This window comes from Buceros rhinoceros, unplaced genomic scaffold, assembly GCF_000710305.1.
Source record: "Buceros rhinoceros silvestris isolate BGI_N320 unplaced genomic scaffold, ASM71030v1 scaffold18562, whole genome shotgun sequence".
Classification (NCBI taxonomy): Eukaryota; Metazoa; Chordata; class Aves; order Bucerotiformes; family Bucerotidae; genus Buceros; species Buceros rhinoceros.
In genome coordinates, this window is record NW_010397366.1 from 1 (window position 1) to 17,112 (window position 17,112).

The window sequence follows — 17,112 nt, forward strand, 5'->3', positions numbered from 1 at the left end:
ATATATATATATATAAAGCCCTCAAAAGTGGCTTTATCATGAAAAATGTCATTGTTACCCAAGAGTAACAATTGGTCTTTGACTATGTGGAGGAGAGCGCTCTACCGCGATCACCCCTTTGATAATCTTATTCTCCATGGGCTGAGGTCACTACAGTATTAATTACCTTCCAGAAATTTAATTCCTTTTATATTTCTGCTTTGGAAGGCCCTGATAAATGTATCATGAAAAAGCATCTATTTCAACGGGCACGTAGTAGATGCCTGCAAGTGCCAGGGGTTTTAAAGGTAGCTTTGAAGTTGAAGAACTGAGCTGGGAGTTCCTGCCTGACTTGCAGAGGTAGATCTTTCATGATACGTAACCGAGAACAGGTAAATAATTATCTATGGTGCAGGTCCTTGCATTATTCTAAGGGCTGTGCTTGAAAACAAAGCACTCCTGCAGCAGTTGACTGGAGAGCGAGGACAGTGATTTGCCTCCTTCCATTTTCTCCTTTTCCCTTCAGAGAATAAGATCTTGATGAAGAGATGGCTGGTAACTGTGTGTGGGGTTTATTACTGGTTTTAGTTGTTTGGGGTTTTGCCTTACCTGTCAAGGACAAATCCCTTCTACTGCAGAACATGCTTGTTTCTACAAGGCTCCTTCTTAGATAAGAATGATGAAACTTATCTGATGAGGTTGAAATAACCCAAACTGCAAAATTAATTTGTGTTAATTAAAAGCAAGGCAGTAAGGGTTGGGAAGACTCTTCAAGTATTTTATGTATTTCTTTTCCAATTTTTTTTTTGAGTGTGGAAAGACTTTAATTTCAAAAAGAATGCTCAGCATTTGAAAGCCCAAGTAGCTCTTTTTGAAAATACAACACATTTGGCTTGTTCTTGCGATCAGAGATGGGCCAAGGTGCATGGTTTTGCCTCCTCCTGCAAGAGCATATTTTGAAATAAGCAAGCTAACTCTCAGAAAGAACATCCAAACCCTGGGGAAGGAGAAGAAATGTTTCTGAATTTAGTTTATTAGCAAGAGAGGATCTGTCTTGCTCTGTATCTTTAGGGTGTTGTGTTGAGGTCTGTGTTGTTCATCCTTTTTAGAAGGAAGGACTTGTTCCTATCCCCTCCAAGGAGTCGTGATATTACAATAGAACTAATGAATTTAAGACTGAAGCAAGAGGTCAGCCTTTAGATTCTACCAGAATCTTCACAGTCGCTTAATTAGAACTAATGAAGATTATATTTCATGTGTATTCCATGAGTTCAGGTCCTAGGATTTCAGAAGAGCCACCAGTTACTACAAGACGTGTCAGAATTCACTGTAGTTGTCCATTCTAAGTTTTCATATGGAGACTGAAATCTTCTTAGGAGGCAGGAGTGCAAATGGACCAACAGAGCAGGGACATGATGTAGCATCCTATGCCATTTGGTCAGCTATGGGTTTTATCCACAATTTTTGTATGTTCTTCATCAACAAAGATTCCTGACCAGCTCCCTGGACTTCGTATCGGCCTTGGATCACCCCCAGCAAAATAGAATTGGTAGTTCCTAGTGTCACAGGGGTGAGAGAATGCGTTCAGCACGGACTGCCAGGCAGCCGCTCTGGTGGAGCCCCTGCATGACTCCGGTCAGTTTGGGGTAGATGAGGTGGCCGTGAGTGCTTGACAGAGCGGTGGTTTCACTCCTGTTGCTGCTGTTAGCAAAAGGAATGTGTGGAGCCAAAGCAAAGCAGCAAAGCCGCCTTTCCCTCACGCCTCTGAGCAGTCAGGGCACCATAAACACCATCTGCACTCCCTACAGATGGTTAATCCCACCTATATACAGGGCGTATGTCAGAGCCATTCACTCCAGATAATTCAATTTCTAGTCATTACCGTACTGGAGACATTTCCAGGAGTGGAGTGCACGTAGAGGACAAAGAAGGGCACCACCACAGTGGTGGATTGAGGAGAGAATGACGCCTCTTGAGTTCTGGTTTATTGGCTATCTGTTCTGCTTGAAGCAAGGATATATATTTGAATCAAAATTACGGTATTTTATTTTTAATCAATTACTTTAATCAATAAATCATGGATTAAATTATTTTATTCATACCTGTCTTAGAGTTTTAAGTATTAACGTTTATGTAGCTGGTAATGCTTGATAAGACAATTGCAATGTAGATTCAGCGGCTACAAAATTTAAGGAAAAAATGTGAAGAGTTCCTGCCTAGAAGAAGAAGAGGAAGAATTTTCCTGGAGGCCTTTTTCACACAATCAGAATTTGAAGACCTGATTTCCCTGACAAAGGTGCTACAAATGAGGAGTAGGCACACAGGAAGGAGGAGAGTAGGTTTCTGTACACAGAGATCTAATGAAAGTGAAATGAGACTGGTTAGAAGTTGCTGGATTTATTCATTGGGAGTAAAGTCTGAAAGCTTGTTATGCTTAGGAATGCAGTTTGTTTGGTTATGCAGCTGGGATCTGTTTTCTTGGATAGGAATAAAAATGCTTCAGGACAAAACATGAAAGCAAATTATTATTATGCCTACCGAAAGAAGTTTCAGAGCTTTACATAAAAACAAACGAGCTTCCCACACACATGCATTTTAAAGATCCATGCATGAACTGTAAATTGCTGCCAAGGAAAGCGCACTTTTTTATTTAAGGTGATATATTTTAATTGGATTTTAAGTGGGTCATGAATAAAACTGCCTTACATTAATACATTGTCTGTTCTAGTAAGTACGCAAACACCTGAACTGTCAGTAATGAGATTGATGGGCATTATTGAAAAGTGTAGAGAGGTACAACCTCTCTTCTGTATTATTCTCCCTTCTTTTTTATGTGCATCAGGTCTGGTTTCTTCTTTGAGAGTCATTCCCCACTGTTGTCTGTTCGATGAAATTGTTATCTCTTCCATTCTGTTTGAGAATTTCGCTATTTTCCAGTGTTTTTCCAGAGGTGCTCTGGTTTTTTCCAAGCAGTTCCCTGAGCGTAATGGCTGCTTTAAATGTGTGTATGGAGGCTTGGGGAGAGGTGAAGAAAGAAAGAGGATCTGTCCTGCTCTCACTCGCTCTGCATATGCCAAGCACTGGTACAGAACCAACTCTCCTCTCTTCTCTGCTCAACAGCAGTAGTAGTTCCAGTACGAAGGCACCCTCCTGCCCTCAGGAGAGCCTGAGAAGCGTGGCAGAGAGCCAGACAGGGGTGCAAGTCTGCTATCAGTTGTTTGGGTCTGAGGTGTTTAATAACGTAAAGGGTGGTTCCAGAGCTTCATGGGCTGTTAGCTACTACAGGGAGCACTGTGAATATGTACAGCCACTCCTCTTCTCCTTTAATTATCCAGTTTTATCATATTTCTCCATCTACGCCTCTACTCCGCTTCTGAAGCAGCTTTTCTTACCCAGATGCCTCTGTCTCCTCCATCAAGCTGTGGCTCCTGCATGAAATGCAGATGTGTGAGCAGTGCAGATGAGAGCTGCCCAGGGTGCCCAGAGCTGTGGCCTGGTGAAGCAGAGAGCTTCAGAGAATGGTGGCTGCTGACAGGCTAACCAGTGGTTTTGCTAAACGTTGCAGGGGTTGACAGTACATGTAAACAGATGAGAGCTGCCCAGGGTGCCCAGAGCTGTGGCCTGGTGAAGCAGAGAGCTTCAGAGAATGGTGGCTGCTGACAGGCTAACCAGTGGTTTTGCTAAACGTTGCAGGGGTTGACAGTACATGTAAAAGAATGGGAAATACTAATTGTAGAATTTGGCCCTTGCTCTTGAATAATCCCATTGATGTTCTACTGAATAGTCAAAGAACGAGAGCTAGCAAATTCAGATTACTGCACGTTTGTTTTATTAATTCCTCCATTATTCTGCTCGGAAACAACAGAGCACAGTTTCTCTGAAACTACGAGAGAATGCAGAATTGCTTTTCACTTAATTGGCTCTTTTGAAACGAGCCTCTTGGAGAAGCAGGATGTTGTTAGTCCACTGTGTAAAGACAGTGTAACAATACACCTAACTTGTATTCCAGAAACAGCTGTAGGCGGGGGCTGTATTTGAGGGGTGAAAATAGCTTCATAGCTCTGAAGAAGGAATGAGAATTTACACAAACACAGCTTTGCCAAGAGGTCTGCGCTAGCATGTAAAATTAGTCAGTCGTTGAAAAATTAATGTCAAAATGTCCAGTGGAAGTATCACCTCACAAAAATAGAGCTTGGCTTTTGTTTGAAGTCTATCTCAATAGTCAAGCTCTTCGTTCTGTACTTAGAAGCTAGTAAAGGGTATGAGTGGGGTTCACTGAGCAGGGTAATACAGGACTGGACATAAATGTTGAAATGTGTAACACTCGCGTAAGTTTTAAATGCTTTTCAAATGGTGTTAAATATTTGTAAGGCTTGTTTTCCTACAGATACTGTCATATAAATGGAACAGAATACAAACTGACCTCACCTTTAATTGCTTCTGTCATTGGAAAAGGTTCAAGTTCATCAGTGAGACAGTTCAGTGAGGTGTTAGCCTTACAGTTGCTGCCTGTTGAAATTTTATCAAGGTTCTTATCACTGCTTATGCTCAGTCTAATAGCATGGAAAAGTAGTTGATACTCTTCACATCATTGTGGAATGTAAGAGTTTAAGACAGAAAATCAATCACAGTGCTCAGCACCTTCGGGCAATCAGTACCTGGAGGAAACGGTGTCAGGTCAGATAGTCCGTTCAGAAGAAGGTGGTGGACGAGGGTCCTTTACTGTCCACCAGTTTCATCCTGAGCATTGAATTGCTCAAGTTGGGCTTTGTATTTCTAGAAACAACTACAGCAGCATTTCCCAAACATAGTCCACCCACATGAGTCTTTCAAGTTCAACACTGACTTACGTTGGGACTCAGGAGAAAGTTTGTGAGCATTTGCAAGCATTTGTTAGTCCATTCCTGTTTGACAGTTAGGCATATATATATATATAAATAATTTGCTCAAGGCCTTTAATCCCTAGAGTTTGGGAAGCAGAGGGTAGTTAATGGTGGTGATAGACAACTGGACAATTCTTTAAGGATCAAGATCATGCGCCAAGCGCTGTTTTCAATCATTGCTTCATCATTCCCATTTGCAGTTTTGGCATTAATTGCAGCAGCTACTTTTTTCTCTTCTTTTTAAAATCCTGAAAGAGGGAACCAACCAAAGCCACTATTTCATCAAGCTCTACATGTAACTGCTAAATGCAATAGGTTTGCTGCTGCATTTGTGTTTTCGTAATAGAAAAAATGCGTGAAGAATGTATTTCTTAAACCATTTTATGGGGAGGATCACGTAAACTATTGAATTGTGGCTCCAGGTGTTGTGAAACCCAACTCAGAACTTGCACCGTGCCTGAGTCCCGGGTCCTATGAACAGGGGTGGTCCAAGGAGACAGAAACTTGACAAACTCACATCAAAACATTTCTTACTCCTCCTACAGTAAAGGTCCATCCTTTACTGTTATTCTGGATAATAAAGGGAAGCAAAATGCTCAGTTAAGTTTACAGATACGCTGCTATTGTCTGGGTAAGATTTTCCCAGTAAGGCAGATGGCTCCTTGAAGTTCACATTCATAGGAATAAAAGGTTATACTTCAAAAAAAAAAATAAGCCTAATCACAAAGTCTACTTTATCTGCACAGAGGTAAAATCTTTCAGAAAATAATCTTGACCTGGGAAGGCATCTCAAGCTGAGTCTGATTTTTTTAAACATGCTGCAGTTCCATACTGTGAGGGTTGAGGCAGATTCCTGGTAGAGCTGCAGGTACAGTGAGCTGTTGGTTAAGGAAATTTCTTCTCTTTGCTTAAAAAAACCCTGCATCTTCAAGTCTCCGTTAATACGCCGAGGCTTTCAAAGCACTTAACAAGCCTGGCTTTTGCAGGCTGGTAATATGGTTTGCATAATATCAATAGCTTGGCTTTGTGGCCCAGGGGAAAAAAGAAATCCTTTTCTTCTCCGTGGTACGTTCACACAGGCTCTCTGCCCAAGGTGATGGGAGTGCAAACACTTTTTGTCTTTGAAATCTTAATTCCAGCGGCCAGGTGTTGTGGTGAAGCTTCCAGTAGAGATCTAGCCAAAAAGTTTTTGCAAAACCTGCCTCAATTTGAGTGGGTGAGTTGTATCTTGTGTAATTTTCTGGAGCCCTCGATGGAATGTACTCCAGTATTTCGGTTAGGGCCGGCTTGGTGCGCTCTGTTTCCTCGTCAGCTGAGGATGAATTGCGATAGAGGAGCTGGCAAGGCTGCGGTATTTACATAATGCCTTTTTTTCTCTGAACCCTGAATGTGGATGGAAACAGTCTCTAATCTTCTTAGTGATCTAAGCAAAGATTGAAAGCTTTGGGTCAGGCTGGGGTTTGGATAGGCTCAGTTAGGAAAAAATGAAAGATTTAAAAATCCCAGCTCTTCACCGTGATTGCAAATGGAAGTGCTTACAAACCAAACTAGTGAGTGGCTCCGTAGCTGGTAATATTTTTGATATTTCACCAGTTTGCAAAGACCACGTAATTTGTTTTCAACCGTACTTTCTGAGATTTCTTGGACGCAGAACGAACAGCCCTTGTGTTAAGCTCTGGGTGCTGTTTGCGTTCCTTCCCCTGAGGATAGTTTTAAGTTGTATCATGAGGGATGAAAAGGCAACTGTCAGAATAAGCAGCACACAGGGGCTTCCTTTCCTCAACGAACTCAGACTGCCTGGAAAAGACTCCAGACCTGGTCTTAATCCTTCGTGCACCAGCACCGCTGTGACCTAGCGGGAGGAGGAGGAGTCCGTTAGGTGGCTGCCCTTCCCTAGCTCCGTTTTTAAAACATTGGGATTGCTGTGGGCTGTCACAGTAGCAGCTTCTCAAACACTGCTATCGTAAAATTAAATACAATTTTGAATTAATTTTTTTAAGTGGATAAATACCCTGAACTCGGGCTAGAAGTGACGTTTTGTTCTTGATTTGCCTTGCCTGCCTAGATTTTGCAGTGTTTTTTCATGTAGCAGTTATAGCTTGTCAGGCGCTCTGAACAACATGCAAATATAGTGTACTACAATAAAGGGGGAAAAAATCAGTCGGTCCTATTTGCATTTCCCTTCTTCTTCAGGCTTACCTTCCCCAATCCAGGAATTTATGCTAAGTCACTCGACTTCATGTTTCCACAAGGAGGTTTTGCATGTTAATGCATCTCCACATTACGTAGGATCACTCAGAGATTGATTTTTCAGAACATGAAAGTTAGTAGGAGCTGCTGGTCTGCTTTTAATACCTGCAGCCCAGAGTTTGCAAACCAAATGGTTAACTTCTTATGTGGCTGCTTGTGTAACTAAGTTCAGCAGCAGGATTTTAATTTTTTTTGCTTTACTTCATGTTCAATAATAGAATCAAGATTATATCTCTCCCCTGCTTGAACACGCCACTGCTGCATGTCATTAACTTTCTCCATATTTGATGCAAATTGTTTCTAATTAACATGCTTCTAAATAAAGAAAAAAACCTGTGTGCAGTCGGTATAATAATAAAATTTTATTCTCAGCTATGAAGACTTGTACCATTTTGTGACCTTTTTGAAATTGCTGTTGTTGTTACCATTAAGTGGTTAATGTTAAGTGGCGTGTTTTAGAATGAAACCCTTTTTATCTGTAATAACCAGAAATAGCTTGCCAAAAACATAGGAAGGCAGGTAAGAACGTGATTAGTTATTGAGAGAAAGGGACACAAATCAGCCATACTGAGAATTCGGTCTTTTAAATGTTCTTTTTCATGAAGTCAAGGGAAATCAATGTTTAATAGCTTCTCTCTTTGTGGTGTGCATTGTCACGGTAGCACTCATTAGAGGTGCATCTGTTTTGCTTTTTCTCCCTTAACCTGCGAAGGAGATAATACGATTTTTAAAAAAGAAAGAGAAATTAAAAAAAAAGAAAGAAAAAATATTTGGTTTTTTTTTTCCTCTCTCTCAGCTGTGTCCTTATCCAGAAATAAATTTGAAGAGTATAAGAAGATTTTGGCCATCATTGTAAAGCAGTATAAAATTTGAAAGAGAGGATTTGAGGGCAGCATTGTGAACATGTGTGCCTTGCATTCCCTGTATATATGGGAAGGAAGGAAAATAGACGCGCACATATATAGAGAGTTTCCTTATATATATTCTTTTTTACGACCAAAGGGAGATGTTTCTATATGGTACAATAACCAGAATAGGCTATTGCAGGATGCAACCTGTGCTTTTAAAGATTTATCAAAGAGGTTGACCAGATCTGACCTCTGAACTCCGTGTTGTTCTACTGACTGGATGAAGTAAAAGCTAAGAAGGGGCCTGTGTCCTCAGAAAGCTATTTGTCATTGAGATTGAGCCACTCTAAATCCAGCTGCGACCAAAACCAGTCGCTGAGCCCTTCTCCCCTTTGCCCTTTGCACGTTCCCCTTGCTCCTTTTTGCCTGCACTACTACTACGTGTGTGTAGGTGCCACGAAGAATAATCGTCTCTTGCTCCGCTTCCTTCTCGTAGTGAGATTTTGTCCAGGTGAGTAACCCGTTGGGAGTGAGGGCACGAACCCTGGTGCCAGCGTGAGGGCATCGGTGGACGCCGTCAGCCGGAGGCCGCAGGACCACACCTTTCAGTGGCACTATGGATTTCAGTCGAACTGTGACAATACAAAGAACAGCCCCATATAAAACCACAGTAACAAGACAAATTTTAAGGCCTTGCTTAAGGTTTTGGTTTAATACCTACACCAGTATGATATATTTTATGGGTGCTCTAGTTTCATAAAATAAAGGAGAGCAGAAGGTTTAAAAAACCACCCCAATTTCTGCCTGAACTTCAATGTCCACTGGATTTTTGTGTCCTAGATATTCTGTTGCGTTCACTTTCCTGTTACGTCGTGCTCTGTAGCATTAGTGAAAGCGATGGGGCAGTGTTTTGATATTGCTGTTTGTTTTTCTCTCTAGCTGTGTGCTGCCCACCTGCCAACCCGGTCGGAGGCTCCGAACCACTATCAAGCCGTATGCCGGGCTCTGTTTGCTGAAACAATGGAACTGTACACTTTCTTGGCCAAAATTAAAAGTGCAAAAGAGGTAAGCAGTCTGAGAAGGTTTTCTGCTGGTGAGCTTATTGCTGTGTGAATTAGGCTTACAAAATCACTTATGTACCCGGCCCGTAGCGAATGTCAGATGTTTGAGGAAATGGTCCGTAGTATTCACAGGGAGCGGTTCTGCAGCTGAGGGGTTTTTTTCAGTTTTGGCCTGTAACCATTTATAGATGTCTCATAAAAACTGGTATTAATTGTGGCTAGTTATTTGAGAGTAAAGCAGAAGATTTTTTTGAAGGGTTACACATCACATACATGAGTCTATTCCTGCATGCTCTTGTGGCCAAAAAGGCCGATGGTTTCCCAGGGTGCATTAGGAAGAGTATTGCCAGAAGATGGAGGGAGGTTCTCCTTTCCCCCTACTCTGCCCTGGTGAGGCCACATCTGGAGTCCTGGTTCCAGTTCTGGGCTCTCCAGTTTGAGAGAGACAAGGAACTACTGGAGAGAGTCCAGGGGAGGCTGCGAGGATGCTGATGGGGCTGGAGCATCTCTGTGCCGAGGAAAGGCTGAGAGCCCTGGGGCTGTTCAGCTGGAGAAGAGCAGCCTGAGAGGGGACCTCCTCAATGTGACCAACAGCTAAAGGGGGGTCAGGAGGAGGGGCCAGACTCTGCCCAGTGGTGCCCAGTGACAGGACAAGGGGCAGCGAACACAAACTGGAACACGGGAAGTTCCACCTGAACATGAGGAAAAACTTCTTTGCTGTGCGGGTGGCAGAGCCCTGGCTCAGGCTGTCCAGAGAGGTGGTGGAGTCTCCTGCTCTGGAGAGATCCCAAACCTGCCTGGACGCCACCCTGGGCACCTGCTCTGGTGACCCTGCTCTAGGAGGATGGGTTTGGATTGGTCCTTTTCAACACCCACGATCTGTGTACATCTGTATTTGATGTATTTGAATTTTAAAACTTCTCTGGTGTTTCAGGGATGTTGTGAAGCGTCAAAGCTTTACCTTTTTTCCTTCTCATGCCTTGTTTTTGGCTGAGAATTATCTGAGTTTCTTCTTGCTCGTATTTTTGTCCCCAGTCAGGAGCTTCCCTTACTGCTGATGTGCGATTGGTTTGATTTTCTGTCACATTGGCTTCACAGCAGAACCCACTTGTAAAATTTCCTCCTGTACATCGCGATGCTTATGTTCACTGCCTGCTTGGATGCTGCTGTTGACTGAAAGGGCCATCCTATGAACCTGTGCAATTAAATGGTCTGGCTGAAGAATAACTTTGAGGGTGGGCAGATAATTTTTAATGAAGATCATTTCAGTGACCTGGCCTGCAGAATGGCTCCATAAACCATTGCAGGTTAAACCAGTGCAGGTGTTGGTTGCGTCAGAAAACTGGTGGATAAGGGGAAGGGCAGGAAGGGAAACATGCTTCTTAAAGCTGATTTATTCAAGTAACAGCACTTCCATAATTTTCAATAAATCCCCTAAGGATTTCCTTGCCTTTTATAAGTCAAGCTCTACAGTACCTTTGAAAAGCAGGATAAGATTTTACAGGCTGATCTAAAAATTTTGCTGCTGAAAGAGGCAGAGCTGTTCCACCCACGCACACATGCTGCCTCTGTTTTCCTTCATCTGGTTCTAGGAAACAAACACAACGAATACCAGACAAATGAAAAAAAAAAAAAGAGTTGTTCCTTGTCAGGTTAACGAGCTGAATCAGCTCATTACAGAGTCAGATGAGCCTCAGAGCAGCACAGGAGAGCTTTTATATACGCTGGTGCTGGAAGATGCAAACCAGTGAGAGGCATAAGGGACTGGTGCTCTCCTTCCTTCCTGGCTGAGATGCATCCATCCAAGGGGAGGATCCTTCAGAGATGGTTTTCTGTTGCACACAGTCGAGTTTCACCTCCTCTTTTCCTCCGGTCCTGCTCAAACTGAAAGCGATTTTTCAGCTGAAGCAGTATCATAATAAGGATAATTTTAACAGCGTCAGCATGGCTGAAGAGCCACTTGTTTTCTGAAGTGCCTGTGTTACGGTTCATCTGCATCCAATGCCCCTGAGAGAGAGAGCAGGCAGGATACAGTGTCTCTCTGCGAAATCTGTCTCCTGAACCTTGGTGTCATTAATTTCACGTCTCGGCTTTTGACTGCTCCTTAGTGTGCTGTCCACCACATTTACTAATTGAGGGACCTGGGTTAGAAACACCTCAGCTAACAGCTATTTTAGAGTCCACGCTGAGGCTCAAAGATAAGACCCTTTCTGCTCAGAGAAGAGTTATATTTCCAACAGTTCTCGAACATTTTGGCCACAGTAAGCTGCAATAAGTCATTTCTGTGGTCAGTGTCAAAGTAAAATACTGTGTTTTATGACCATTTAAAACTAAGTCTTAACAATAATGTTTAAAAAATGTATTGTAAAAGTAGAGAGGTCTTTTGAATTTACAAATTATTTAATCACCTTGTAATTGGATGTAAAAACCCAACAACATCTGGTCACACCAAAGAGCATACTATGAGTTAATCCTAAATGAAAGAAACCATTTGCCTCTCAAAGACTATTAGGGATTGATTCAAAGCACATTTAGGTCAAAGGAAGTAATCCTGTAGCTGGAATTTTGGCCCTACTGAAATCAGTAAGACTTTCATTAACCAAGGCCAGAATTCTGATGTTTTGATTTCATTTCACTCTGGATCAGTCCTCCAGCAGGCATACAAGAAGGGACCAAGGAAATTACCTTACAAGCAGCTTCTGGAATCTGGATACTTTGGTTTTATGATGCACTTGATCCTTGCTTATAGCTTTTATCCAGCTATAGATTTGGAATGTACTTAATTTTGAAAATAATGTGGCATCCAAAATAAAAACCAGGTATGAAGAAAATACAGGGTGGAATGCTGTAAATCTTGTTACACCATTTTAAAATGACCTCTGTGGTTTATACTTGAGCCATGCAGGTATCGTATGATCACAGTAGAAGGTTTGTGCCGGTAGAAGCTGTGGTATTGTTTGTGTGCTCTTCTCTCTTCCAAATACATAGAAGTGTCTTAATTCATGAGCAATATGGTTAAATACAATTCAAATCAATAAATTCCTTTTCCTTTTGTAATGGTTCTGTGAGTATTGAGTATGAAGGAGAGAAACACTTAATATTTCAGTAAGGACCATTTGTTGTCATGAATTTGTGGTGGTTCATTGGCAGATAACTGGGGAAAGAAAGCCCAAGTTACATATATCAGCTGCAATTAAAAAACCCCTTGTACACCCTAATACTGTGTTTATGACACTGAAAATGCCAGGAATTGTAAACTTAGTTTATTACGGAGATCTTCCTTTGGAATCCCTCAGACCTAGACCCAGTTGTGGACATGAGATCAAAATGAAATGAAAACCACTGAAAAGGTGGGGAAATCGTCTAAAATTACTTAAAATAACTTTCCTATGAATAAAAATTACTTTGAAATTCCTTGGGTTCCTTCTAGGACCACTGGATGGCATCTGGGCATCTGCTTCCCAGGTATATGAAGTTCATAGTTTTTGCTCAGTAGTTGCTTGAACAGCCAACTTCACTGTAGCAGAAAAGAGAGAACTTTCATCTGCAGATATTCGTTTGCTGGGAGTGGACCAAATCTGACCTGCCTTATGCTACAGCCCAGGACAGGTTTAGAAGGAAAATAAACTGTGAAAGAGGAAAAAAAAAATCGCTGTGATGCTCTTTTCAATTTGTCACTATAAAAACTTGTCAGGATCTTGGAAGTTGCAGGATTTCGTGAGGGATGGATCAGGAGGGAGGAGGGACAGACCCCTAGTGTTGTAATGTGTTTTGGTACTAATACGGAGTAACTCACGATGACTGAGTAGTCATGTGCTGTCCAGCCTGCCAGTGAACATCACTGTCGCAGAGGGCGCGCAGCTACTGAAAGGGTTTTACTGGCGTGCGTGAAGCCATGAGTGAGCTGCTCAGGTCATCTCAATCGATGTCAAACAAAAGAGTTTAGGCACTTTGTCACGTACTTGATGCCGCATGGTTTTTATTTCCAGCCGGATTCCCTGTGTATGTTTGGGTGAGCACGTTAACCAGAAATGATGAAGCCATGAGTGAGCTGCTCAGGTCATCTCAATCGATGTCAAACAAAAGAGTTTAGGCACTTTGTCACGTACTTGATGCCGCATGGTTTTTATTTCCAGCCGGATTCCCTGTGTATGAAAGGTCAGCAGCAGAGCTGATTTGCAGACAGGGAGATGGTTCTTCCGTTCTAAAGGGAGTGAAATGTTTATTGTGGTGGATGCACGGGACAGGACTCAAGCCAGAGCTGAGAAAAGTGTGACACCATTATTGCAATAGTTAAATCAATACAAATAAAGTTACAGTAGTAAAAAATACGTATTTCTTTGGAATAGCAGCAGCAGCTCCAAAGGTAGGGCTGGAATTCAGTTAACTAACCTGCTCTAACTTTGCATCTTTGCAAGGTGAAGTTTTTCTAGCAAGTTTCCTGGGGTGTTTTTTCAGCTTGCTGGCAGCATCTGTGTGCTGCTCAGGCTCTGCATAAGGTGCCCTTGCTGCAGATCCACCTGTGTACCATCTGCTGCCCGCCAGAAGTGGACTTTTGATAGGCCAGGACCTCCCAACTCTGCATCCTGCTGTTCAAGCATTTCCAGCTGTTGACAGAAACAGAGCACAGCTTGTTTGTCATCTCGAGCAGCAAGCTTTTAAAATTGCAGTAGGAAAATTCCACCAAAAGGGATCTTCCCCTATTATTTTTTTTTTTCTGATTGTGTGGTGTGGAAAAATGGTCAACAAGGTGGCGGAAATCCACACCTGTGAATGCAGGAGGAAAATTCCACCAAAAGGGATCTTCCCCTTATTATTTTTTTTTTTCTGATTGTGTGTGTGGAAAAATGGTCAACAAGGTGGCGGAAATCCACACCTGTGGTGAGGGGGAAGATGGTTTCAATGTCTGCTAAAAGTTGACCTCGCGTAAAAGAAAAGATTCATCTTTTTCAGGATCATCCAGGAGACATTGAGATCACCTCTGCTGGCACTTAGCCATAGACAGAACTGTAGGCACCAGTAAGTGATGTCCGTGAGATCGAGGAAAATGTTCCTGCTGTGGAGTGTCTGAAAAGGTCACGTCCACTGCTCAGAAATGGCACCAAGTGTGACTGTGAGAGACAGGGAGAGACTATGCAAGCATAGGAATGCAGAAACTGCTGCTCTGGATCGGGCTGGGGATCCACCTGGTCTGCACTCCACGTTGTGCACCTGCTCTATTGAGGGGATATCTGCCCTAGTCCTCCTCAGCTTCCAGGTACTGCCCAGTCTTGGCTTCTACTGGAGTTACTGCTCCATGTGCTCTTAATGAGCGAGCCAGCAATGTGCCCTTCTCTCAAAGAAACCTTACAGTGTCCTGGGCTGCATTGGGAGGAGTTGCCTGCGGGTTGAGGCAGGTGATCCTTCCCTTCTGCTCAGCACTGGTGAGGCCACACCTGGAGTGCTGTGTCCAGTTCTGAGCTCGCCAGTGCAAGGGAGACGTGGTCATACTGGAGAGAGTCCAGCAAAGGACACAAAGATGACAAAGGACTGGAGCATCTCTCCTGTGAGGAAAGGCTAGGGGAGGTGGGGATGCTCAGACTGGAGAAGGGCAGGCCCAGGGGATCTCATCAATGTCTATAAATACCCGAAGGGAGGGGACAAAGACGACAGAGCCAGGGTCTTTCCAGTGGTGCCCAGTGCCAGGACCAGAGGCAGTGAGCTCACACTGAAACACAGGAGGGTCCCTCTCAACATCAGGAAACCGATCAGGGTGACCAAGCACTGGCACAGGTTACCTAGGTAAGCTCTTCATCCTTGGAGATATTCAGAAGCTGCCTGGACGTGGTCCTGGGAAACCACTCCTGGGTGGCCCTGCCTGAGCAGGGAGGTTGGACCAGCTGACCTCCAGAGGTGCCTTCCAACCTCAACTGCTCTGAGAGTCTGAGCGATACCAGTAAATGGTGATGCCAGCTTCCAGTGGGCTGTGGGCGATAAACTCTGCAACTGATACAGCTGGTACTAAAAGATACCACGTGATGCTGGCCAGCATAAAACACAAGAAGTGTCCAGTAGTCAGCTGTGTCTCAATCTACTGCAGTGGGTTTGACTCCTATTTTTATAGCTGCCTATATCTTTGATTGCAGTGAAGGTCCACGTTCATCAAAAACTCACCCCTAAGTTCTTTACCCACAGTATGCCTTGTAGTGAAGCGTTTGGTGGCATACAGATAAAGTCCTCAACCTGTGACCTTCATACCGCTCTTTTAAATCATGTCGCCTTTCTTTTCTGTCCTTTCTGATGTAAAAACAATTCTTTCAGTCTGCCTGGGCATATTGCAATCTGATCTGTATGAAAACATAAACATACAAATTCTAATTAAGTACATGAGTAGAAATGAAATTGTTCCTTTCTGTATTTTCTACTTTCACGCCATGCAAAGACTCAGCTGGAAAACAGTTAATTAAAAAAGTCAAGTTACTTCCCATTTAACTTGGCTGTACTGGCATATTATTTGTACAAAATATGGTAATAGAGGTAGTTAATAGGTACCTAAACAATGTTAATGGCTAACGTATTTTGGAAATACGGTCATTAGTTAAGTTACTCTTGATAGTCTCGTGGCTGTAAAGAGGGTAAATGCCCTGCTGCTTGGATTTTCAGAAAGGAATTGATTCACCAGCTCGCCTGCTCGTAACTTCACTTTTGCCTACGCTTACCGGCTTCCAGCAGCTCCACTTCTGCAGCTGTGGTCTTGTCGGGCTTGCAGCCCCACCGTGATGTGTTTGAGCCCTCAGTTTAGGAGCTTTGGTTTGGTTTTTGTTTTTCTTCTGTGATGCAGTCTCTGTCACTCAGTAAGTGTTACATGCATTTGGTTTGGGCTTTTTTTGCCTCTTTTAAAGTTATGTTGAACACCATGGTGGCTATTGCTCCTCCCAGAGCTGAGCAAAGTGCATCAACCCATACCACTATGCTTGAAGAACTTTCTGCAATATCCACTCACGAGGTTTTCAGGGAATGATTTAATTGATCCTGTTCCCACAATGGAATTAAATGAGATTTTGGGTCTTTTCAATGAACTAGAGTCATGCTGCTGGCCAGGCCCTTGGAATTTACACCCAAGCTGGACAGCTGAATATAGAAAAGCAGTTTTCCCCCTATGTGCAGGTGATATATTTTTAAATTAAGCCTAGAGGTGCAAGAATGTTTTATTAGTTTTGCCAACAGCATCATAAGAATTAATTTGCATCAGCTAACAACTGGTTCCTGCTTTAGAATATAACCCAGGAACTGCAGTAGACTGTTCTGCAGGTGATATATTTTTAAATTAAGCCTAGAGGTGCAAGAATGTTTTATTAATTTTGCCAATAGCATCGTAAGAATTAATTTGCATCAGCTAACAACTGGTTCCTGCTTTAGAATAGGCCAGGCCCTTGGAATTTACACCCAAGCTGGACAGCTGAATATAGAAAAGCAGTTTTCCCCCTATGTGCAGGTGATATATTTTTAAATTAAGCCTAGAGGTGCAAGAATGTTTTATTAGTTTTGCCAACAGCATCATAAGAATTAATTTGCATCAGCTAACAACTGGTTCCTGCTTTAGAATATAACCCGGGAACTGCAGTAGACTCTGTTCTGCAGTTGGTGAAGGACAACATCCAGATCTGGCTTCCTGAGAATACCGTCTTCATTAAAGTGTTGCGTTTTAGAGAGCATTTTGTGGAAGCGAGTCTTTGACGCTGTGCTGACAAGTGTCTTATATAAACTCCCATCTGTCACCAGGCACAGGAGAGCATGTCTCAAATGTGGGACACGCAGCAGCAGCAAATCAACTGCCTGCTTTTAATAGTGCAGCAAGACGTCTGAAGACATTTGGTATTTTTATTACTGGCTTTTGTCACAAAATGCTGGGGATTTTTAAAAATGGCCAAATGCTGTAATGGTTCTTAAAAAGCTAAAACTTTTGAAACACTCGATTCCTACATATCCAACCCTTATTTCCTGAATGAGCGCCCAGGCTGGATCGATGGGCTGAGGCCAGTTGTATGAGGTTCACCCAGGCCAAGTGCCCTGGGGTCACACCAACCCCCTGCAACACTCCAGACTGGAGGA

The 17,112-nt window shown here is 42.9% G+C and overlaps 1 protein-coding gene across 1 annotated transcript in view; it reads left to right on the plus strand.

The window, feature by feature from the left end:
• Positions 1-2,332: 2,332 nt before the first annotated feature.
• Positions 2,333-17,112, plus strand: part of SPIRE1 (spire-type actin nucleation factor 1) — a gene marked incomplete at its 5' end in the record, with an annotated part of 49,588 nt that continues 34,808 nt past the window's right edge. The window contains 2 exons of the mRNA XM_010146232.1: positions 2,333-2,345; positions 8,900-9,025. Of these exons, the coding sequence (XP_010144534.1) occupies positions 2,333-2,345; positions 8,900-9,025 (139 nt within the window). The remainder of the gene's footprint in view (positions 2,346-8,899; positions 9,026-17,112) is intronic.